Raw genomic sequence first — 8,962 nt, 5'->3', positions numbered from 1 at the left:
AGATGTACCAAAACACGTCCCGCTGTCTGTCTGATGGAGCCAGGGTGTTGAGGTGACAGCAGCTAACCCCCGACGAGAACGCAGGAACGACAGCAGCCCCCACCAACGAGAAACAACTAATGACAGGGTGATGCGGTGACGAGAACCCCACCCCAGCATCCAGCTCAGCATCCCCTCCACAGCGCGGTGGGTGCAGAAATAGCAGATATCAAGTCACGGCAGCAACACGACAGCCCCACCATGTGTCCACGAATGAATATTTCTCCGATGGTGAGCTGGTCATATGTCTCGGGCCTTTCTTATACTTATGAGATGCTTTCGGCAGTACTGCAGAGGTTGAAAAAGGGGGGGGGGGGGGGGGTATCGATGCTAGGGATGCCATGATCAAAAAAAGAGGGGATGGTGTATTACGACATGAGTCGAGTTCTTGGAAACTAAAATGGCAGACAGGAGGGAAGAGAGTCCAACACGAGAGCATGACAAGAAACATAAAAGGTACAAATAACAAGCAGTCGTGAAGCGTGAGATCATTCATCTATAATCGGAGTTTCTCTACTCCCTCCTCTTCCTTTTCCTCGGCATCCATTTCCATTCCAGCCTTTAGCTCCCACTACCTCCTCTATCCCATTCCATCCCCATCCAGACAAATCATCCATACAACCCTTCCTCCCCTTCCTCACCCACTGCACATTCCATCCATACAATCCTCTTCCAACAACAACACAAACAAAACAAAAGACACATCATAATCGACAAAAAAACGCCACACACACCAACCAAACCAAACCAAACCCTCCCACCGCTCTACGACAAAACGCAACCAGCGAAGTAGTAACCCATTGAATCCAAAAACAAAAAAAAGGTTGTGTGAAGAAATGAGGTAAGACGGTAAAACCCAGCGAGTTGAGAGGAAAATAGGGAGGTGGATGAGATATATCCGGGTGAGTGAGAAGAGGGTGGTAGAGTCCTATTCTTGGCAACGTCGACCTCGGGCGATGGGAGTGCCACAAGTATGACGACGACGACGGAGTTGCGAGTGACGACCAGAGAGGCGACGAGGTGTCATGAGTGCCAGGTACCTAACAGCGGGACAGTGGCGGGGTGGTTGCAACAGGCAGACAAAGAGTCACAACCCCTCCCACATGACTCAACCCCTCCAGGCACCCAACCCATGTTCACGACACGCCCTTCACATCCCCCCCATCCCCCCCGGTATATCCGCACTCCCCTGCAACTGCCTACTCAGCTCTTCCTCCGCCGCCCCCTCCCCCTCCCCCTTATACGTCCCCCTCGCCAGGTACTCCTCCTGCACCTGCCTCTGCTTCGCCGCGCTCTCCCTCAGATCCGCCACCGCCTGCGCCGCACTAGCCTGAAGCTGCGCCTGCAGCGGCGCCATCTGGCTCTGCAGGCTACTGCCAGGCTGCTGTTCGGGCGACTGTCCCATCACGGCGGTGGGGGCGTGCGCAGCTGGCGGGGTTGGGTCGGGGCCGCGGCGGGGAGCTTCATGTTGTTGGTGTTGGTGGGGGTGGTTGAGGAGAACCGAGACGGCGGCGGGGGGTTGGGGGTATTCGCCTTGTGACTCGAGGAGGCGGCGCTGGAGCTGCAGGATGTAGTCGCGCAGGGAGTAGTTCTCGTTCTGGATGACCTTGTAGTTGTCTTCGAGGGTGTGGAGCTCGCGGACCTGCTCTTCGAGCTTCTTGATGTAGCCCTCTTTGCGTTGACGGAAGGCGCGCTGCGGGGGGGAGGGTTGGTTAGCGAACGATCGGGTTAATTCTTGGGTTTGATAGCAAAGGGGGTATTTGATGGATTGTATGCCATAAATTGCTTTGATGAAGGGACGTTGGGTGATTGAAAGGTTGATGGTTTACGTAAGCTGGATTGTGGATGGTGATGCCATAAGAGTTGACAAAGCAGACCTTAGGTCGCGCGAACGTCAAAAGATCTCCCCATCGCAACCCAACGACCATGCGCAAACCATCATAGAAAACGACTTATCGTCGCCAACGCGTGAAAAATGATCGCAACGTACCTGAGCTGCGCGGTTCTGCGCCGCGCGTTTCGACTGTGAGAGCTCGCGCTTCCCGCCCTTCCGGCCATCACCGTTGTCGTCCCCGCTGTCGCCGCCGGCGCTGCCACCCATCATGTCCAGGGCGTGGTGGGCGTGCGCGGCGCCCGCGATGGCGGGATCGATGTTGTGCGGACTTGCAGAGTTGGAAGCCACGTCGTTGTAGCCATGGACGAGATGCGGCGGTGGTGGCTGGTGGTGAGGATGCTGCAGCTGCTGTTGTTGTTGTTGCGACTGGTGCTGGCTTGGTGGGTTGTTGATGACTGCAGCCAGCTGGGCTCTTAGGTCTGGGAGAAGACGCGAAATCATGTCAGCACGCTCACAATGCTGAGCCAGGGAAATAGAGAGGTGAGCAAGAGGAGGGAGGGGGTTGTTAGGTTTATGCAGCCCACAGACTTCAGGGTAGAGGGGGATGGGGGGGGAGTTGGTGGTGTGGTGATGGGAAGCGCATTGATGAGTAAGGCGGCGGACAATGAGAGTGAGTCGTGTTGCCTCCCTCCGGTCCTTCCTAATAATCTCGTGATGATATTTTGATTTGTATATTGTACGTACCATTATCTGAATGCATATCCTGCTATTGTCGGTGCAGCACCGTTGAGTCAGCAATGAAGATGCAGGGAGAGCGCGACGGCGGGGGCGCGGGGAATTATAGAGTGAGAAAGCCTTTCTCAGCTATCGCCTTGCCTCCCTCTCTCTCTCGGGTTCGGGCGCAAACAAACGAGATGAGCGCGGCGGAGGGGCGGGCTTTGGGGTTTCTCAAAGAAGGAGGAGTAATCACTGCTTACCTGAGCAGGATGTGGAGGCGCAGGGGCCAAAGTCGGCTGCATCGCGTTCATTCGCTGGGGGGGGTGGGAAGCTTTGTAGCGCCCTCCTCTTGGTAAATAGTGGGAGGGTGAGAGTTGTGTATTGATCGGAGTTATTGATTTGTGATCACAGGGAAGAGTGAGGATCAGGTGAAAAAAAGGGAATTGTGGTAGTAGTGGTGATAGTCGGAGGATCAAGGTGAATTATTATGATATTGTCGTCGAATTGGGAGGTAAACAGAGGAGAAAGAGTAGTTGTGAAGAGGGGGGAAAGAGAGAGGAAGTTAAGAAAGAGAGAGGGAGGGAGAGGGACAAGAGAGTGAGAAGGGAAGATAGAGGGAAGAGCGAGGGAGAGGGAGCAATGATACAAGGTGACAGGAGGGGAGAAGAAGTGGCTGAGGAAGTGGCTGGTTTTGAGGCTGGAGATTGTGGCTTGCGTTGGAGTTTGGAAGAGTTTAGAGGGATGACGAGGAGCTGATAGAGGGATGATGAGTGTTCCACGGATACTTCGGGTAGATTTGACAGTATAGCTTATGTAATCTGTTAGTAATTTCTTACGTGAGCCAGTTGCGTTGCGTATGCGTTTATGTCGTGCCGGCGGGGTGGGGCGGGGCGGAAGTTCGGAGTGGGGAGGAAGTTATGTCCGGAGCCCGGTAAATAGACTTATGTAAGACTCTCGTAAGCTACGTAATTATGTAATCATTATTGTTAGTCCGTTCGGTGGAGGTAGGAAGTAATCAAATAAACACTACCACCAAGCAAAACAATGCCATCATCCTATCGCCGTCGTAACTAACTATTATCCCGTATATCCGTGTATATATCTATCACTGCCAGCAAGTCCAATCTTGCCACTTCTTAATTAGGATGGAATGATCCTACTACTGACTAAACAACAGCCTTGCCACGGTGTTGAGACTACTTCCGAGCCTTCCGTGAGTGCATGTATGCAAGACAGCTTCCAAGACTGAGATATATCCTCCTTAAACCACCTCGTCCCCCTTCTTTTACTTCTGTGGCTTCTGCGATGAGACGCTGTGACACTGTTATGATATTTCTACGATGAAACTTTCCTATGAGACAACGGGTATCTAGCTATGGTTTAATTACAGATGCCATACACACAACGTTATAATCTTAACAGCCGGTGAGGCCAAACACGAGGCAAGTGGGTCTATATCCTCTCTCTCCATCTCACCTTCTCACTCTCTCTTCCTCCCTCCTCTCTCCTTCTGCGCATCCTCCATTCCATACACCCTCTCCTATCCATCTTTTATCTCCTCCGCCGACCCGGTGTACCAAATCCCAGAACCTCTCACCCATCCACACCTACCGGAACTCCAAGTACAACCTCAAGAATCCCAACCCGAAGCAATTGGCCCTCTCCATGATGACAGTCTGCTTACGAATCATCGACCTCGTACCGCAAGTCCGGTACCAGTTCCCCTATCACTGACAGCACACACAGCCAATAATATCTTGGGGGTCGTATTCATCCCAGTGCGAAGTATCGTAGACATCCACTCACTCGTAGTTGTCAGAAACGAAGATCTCGTCGCAGCAGCGAAGGCATCCACTTGCAGATGTCAGAAACGAAGATCTCGACTAATCTCTCTTCCAGTAGAGTAGCATCGTGAGTTCTGTCAGCACATCGCGCGTTTCACTTCTAATGTGCCCTCGTAACCATCTACCTCTTCATGGCATTGTCCCTACCACCGTATACACAGAGTCATCTTTTGGCGGAGTAGCATGTCGAGTTCCCAGTCAGCACACCGCGTCTTTCAATTTCAATATACCCTCGTAACAGTCTCGCTCAGAGTATCACTTTCATCTCCAAAGTGCCCTCGTAACCGCTTCGCTTCCTTCAGAACACCAACTTCACCCTCCAACTTCCAATGCGCCTCTCCTAACTCCCCCTCTCACAGCACCCCAAGAACTCTTCCACACCCCTCCCCCCTAAACATAAACCCACCCCCTCATAATCCTCCTCGCCGTCCTAAACACCACCGCCCTCTCCAACCTCCCCCCCACAAACTTCGCATCAACCACCATCCTCCCACTCGGATGCGCCACCACACACCCTTCCCCCCCTCTCTCCCCCATAACCCTCTGCACAACCGACCCCTCCACCCCCGCCGCTGCCGCCACAGACACCCCAACACTAATCGGCACCGCCCCATGCGGATCCCCCGTCGACACAGCACGGACTACAATATCCACCCCGCTGTCCTCTTCCCCCGCTGCTGTCGGGGAGGGAGGAGGGGGGGAGACGAGAGCAATCTTCGGCACCCCCGCCGGCGTCTCCTCGACTGTGCTACACATCCCCATCTTCACCGCCGCCTGGCACCGTATTGACTCCAACCTCCTCAGTAAATCCGGATGCGAGCTCATCTCAGCTGGTGAGATAGTGCCAGGGACACCCATACTCTCGGCAGCGATGAAAACACACGGATTCGACGCATCGATACACGTCACCTCGACGCCGTCAAATACATCCGTCCCCGACCCCGTCGGTAACAACTTCCCCGTCACCGAGCCCGCTGGGTCGAGGAAGGCGAGCTTGATGCACGCCCCTGTGCCGGGGACGCCGGAGATGGCGAAATCGCCCATCGCGGCTGCTTCACCCGCGATGAGGGGGACGGTGGCTTCGATGAGTTTATCAGTGTTTGTATTATAAATCCTCACCGTCGCCTCCCCCTCTCCCTCTCCAGAAGTAGGCAACCCAACCAACCCCTCATCCACCGCAAACGCCGCCACCCCCGCCGTCATATTCCCACAACTCCCCCTATAATCCACGACCCCATCCCTAATCCCCATCTGCACAAACGTAAACTCCACATCCACCCCCTCCCTCTCGGAAGGTCCAACAACACATAATTTAGACAACGAAGAGATCCCACCGCCGAGACCGTTGAGTTGTCGACCGAAGGGGTCGGGGGAGCCGAGGATGGTGCGGAAGAGGGGGGGCCAGGAGCTGCGGGTGGGGGGGAGGGAGGAGAGGTGGATTATGGGCGCGCGGGAGGTGCCGCCGCGGTAGTAGGAGGCGGGGAGGGGGCGTTGGGGTTTGACGGCGGTAGGGGTGGTGGTGGTGGTGCTGTAGACGCGCCGGGCGTGGGTGGTGGGTGTTCCTATCCGTGGAGGGGGTTTGATAGGACTTTGCCTGCTAGGGATCACTGAAAGGGACGGCTTGGAGAACTCATATTCCCGTTTGGAAAATTGGCAGCGAGTGGAGCATGCGCTGGGCGCCTTGCCTTCGGCGTGCGGAAGGGGCGCAGAGTGTCCCTGCGTTAAGCTTCGCCAGCCGCTCCCTCGAAGCTTAAAATGACGTGGAGATGCCATAGTGACACCGCGACACATGTTGGAACTGCTTGCGAGTGCCATAGTAGTAGGCATTTCTGACGTCGCGAGGATTGGTTATGCCGGCGCCCTGTGGTAGTGCTGACCCGAATACCGGCGATCCCACGGCGGTGATCTTCCCTGGGTAGAGGTTTCTGGTTCCAGCGCGAAATATCCAATTTTTTGCGAGTTGGGAAACCTGCTCCTTGGAATTCCGGATTCAATAGGGGTACAGTTTCCAAGATGCGGTGGTTGGTGTATATGCGTCCGCCGTTCACCGATTTTGGAGATGGGAGGTCCACATGCCGAGGCTGGCGATGACAGCGGAAACGCTCCGAAACCACGATCTTGAAAACGCCGCGCATAACGTCCGAATGCTCGTAAAGTAGAGGATATCAAAATAATATATAATGCTCAGTCGCACACCTTTCTATTATGGTTTAACAACACAGTCCCGCTAGGTTAGGAGGCTTACTTACGCTTGCTCGTTGTCATAATATATATAAAAAATGCGACCTCTACCTCAACTCACATTCTCATATCAACACATCCAACCTCAATCTCTCAATTCCTCCGTCGGTATGTCCAGAGTATCAATAGCTTGGATGAAACGCTCCTATTCACTCTTAAAGAGGATGTTGAAGGCATTCATGTCATAATCTGCAATCTCAATATTAAATCCAAACTCAATATCTCAAATATAAAACAATATTGGCATAAATTTCATTCACACTCTCAACCCCCATCTATCTAAAGGTATTCATCAATAGCACACATTTTTGTACCTCCACTCCCACCCCACCATTCCCACCCCCCCCAAACATTTCATCAATCTCCCGCACCCTCCCCTTAAGCAACTTACGCAACAACCCCATTCGGCCCCCCATTCGCCTCCGCCACCCCCCCCTCCTCACCCCCCTCCTCCACAAGCCTCACACAAGCCTCCTCCTCCTTATCAAACACAAACGCATGCACCTTCAACCCACGATCCGCAATCGCCTTCGCCACCGTCGGCTGCGAGCGCACCCACTCAACCTCAGCCTGCACGTAGACCTCCGCGAGGTGGCGGTCACGCTGTACGGTCTCTAGGTCGGGGAGGAGGGCGTCGTTGGCGGCGCGGAGGCGGGAGAGGTCTCTGGGAGGTGGGGGTTAGCTGGTGGAATTGGTATGTAGGAGGGTAGGAGGGGGGAGTGGGAAGGGGAAAGGGGGAACTTACTCGTACCACCCGTCTATCGCTGTTGGGGCCTCGCTGGCCTCCTTGAATAGTACACAGTCGTAGTGTCCGCAGACGACAATATGCTTCACCTACGCAGACACCTATTAGCCCCCTTTTCTATTTTCCCATGACTCCCCTCTCCCCTCCCATCCTCCAGCTCCAGGTAGGTATCAACCAACTCACCTCCAACAAATCAACACAATACGCAATCGCACTCGCCGAGCTCAAATCCCCATTACTCATCACGCTCCCCAGATTGCGATGCACAAACGTCTCCTGCGGCAGCACATCCAGCGCCGCCGTCTCGGTGATCCAGCTGTCCGAGCACCCGACCCAGAGGATCTGCGCCTTGCTCTCGCCCGTGCTGGGGATAAGGTCCTTGGGGACGGGGAGGATGGAGTAGCGGCGCCGGGCGGCGCGGTGGACGTCGGGGAACATCTTGGTGCTTTGCATATGAGGTGAGATGAGGGTGTCGTGTGAGGTGTGCGGGGTACCAGTATGCTGGTGAGTGCTGTGTCGTGGCGGGGTAGACAGAAGGGAAGCAGATGGTGATTTGGATTGTCTCAGTGGTATGTCTCACGATAAGCGCGGCACGAAGACTTTCGATGCGATGCAGTACGGGGAGCTGCCTTGTATACCAGGAGTAGAAATCAGGTATCGAGAACAGTAACAGGAATATAGTATAGTAGTACAGTAACGAGAAAAGGAAGAAGAGTGACGAGAGGAGGAAGAGGAGACGAAAAATCGAGATATGCCGCCACCGTTCCCTACCTGATTGTCTTGGTCTTTGCTTGTGTCTGGACCAACCCTGGTGCGGAGAACGCAGCTAACGACTAAAAATCAGGCCACTTTCTCGGGAGTCGGGGGATGATCGGAGGGCATCGGGCCGCTGTCGGGAATGGCTTTGGTTGAATATAGGGGAGTTTAGGCAGTTGAGAAGTGAGAAAGTGAGAAATATGAGAGAGATAGACGACAGAGATAGAGGATAGACTTAGCATTTGGAGGATATGGAGATGAGAGGGAGGTGGTGACGTTGGGAAGAGAGTAGAGGGGAGAGGACGGGGTTAAATTGGGGGTGCTGATCGACGTTATGGGCCGCCCCATGCTACTTACAATCTGTGGCGGTGCGTCGGCGGCGGTTGTTTGTGGTGCGGCAGTCACTAACAAAGCCGGGGCGGTAGTTGAGAGGAAATTGAGGCTTGATATATTGGCAGTTTGACAGGTCAGAGTAGAAAAGACTTTACGTATGCTTGGAGACGTATGTAAGCACTCTATGCATCTCCAACAACACTAACTAAGCTTCTCTCAAATCACAAAAACACTGGGATACATCCTGGGATGCACGTGACTGACACGGTATAAATTCCATATATGTAAATTGTCCAACTATATACTATATATAATCAATAGATAGACTGACTGACTGACTGAGTGAGTGATGAGCAAACTGAGCCCAGATAGCACTCCTCCTTCCCTTCTCTTTCCATTTTCCCATTTCCCATCCCTTCCCATCCCATCCAGACTCCCACCGCGCCTTCCCCA

At 53.9% G+C, this 8,962-nt stretch overlaps 3 protein-coding genes across 3 annotated transcripts; all 3 read right to left on the bottom strand.

Moving 5' to 3' along the window:
• Positions 1-1,189: 1,189 nt before the first annotated feature.
• On the bottom strand, positions 1,190-2,397 carry VE01_08916 (uncharacterized protein; the record flags this gene model as incomplete). The annotated part of the gene is made up of 2 exons (XM_018278334.2): positions 2,030-2,397; positions 1,190-1,732 (listed from the first exon to the last, which is right to left on the bottom strand). The coding sequence occupies exons 1-2, from the start codon at positions 2,372-2,374 to the stop codon at positions 1,190-1,192; spliced, it is 888 nt and encodes a 295-aa protein (XP_018126627.1). The 5' UTR covers positions 2,375-2,397.
• Positions 2,398-4,824: 2,427 nt separating this feature from the next.
• On the bottom strand, positions 4,825-6,500 carry VE01_08915 (uncharacterized protein; the record flags this gene model as incomplete). Its single annotated transcript, XM_018278333.2, has 1 exon — positions 4,825-6,500. The coding sequence occupies exon 1, from the start codon at positions 6,259-6,261 to the stop codon at positions 4,825-4,827; it is 1,437 nt and encodes a 478-aa protein (XP_018126628.2). The 5' UTR covers positions 6,262-6,500.
• Positions 6,501-7,062: 562 nt separating this feature from the next.
• VE01_08914 (uncharacterized protein) lies at positions 7,063-8,463 on the bottom strand (the record flags this gene model as incomplete). Its single annotated transcript, XM_018278332.2, has 3 exons — positions 7,604-8,463; positions 7,421-7,509; positions 7,063-7,339 (listed from the first exon to the last, which is right to left on the bottom strand). Exons 1-3 carry the CDS (start codon positions 7,871-7,873, stop codon positions 7,063-7,065), a joined length of 636 nt encoding a protein of 211 aa, XP_018126629.2. The 5' UTR covers positions 7,874-8,463.
• Between the last annotated feature and the right edge of the window lie 499 nt (positions 8,464-8,962).

The sequence above is a fragment of the Pseudogymnoascus verrucosus genome, assembly GCF_001662655.1.
Source record: "Pseudogymnoascus verrucosus strain UAMH 10579 unplaced genomic scaffold scaffold_55, whole genome shotgun sequence".
NCBI classification, from domain to species: Eukaryota; Fungi; Ascomycota; class Leotiomycetes; order Thelebolales; family Thelebolaceae; genus Pseudogymnoascus; species Pseudogymnoascus verrucosus.
Note: the sequence above shows the minus strand (reverse complement) of the source record. Positions and strands in the feature narration are given on the sequence as shown.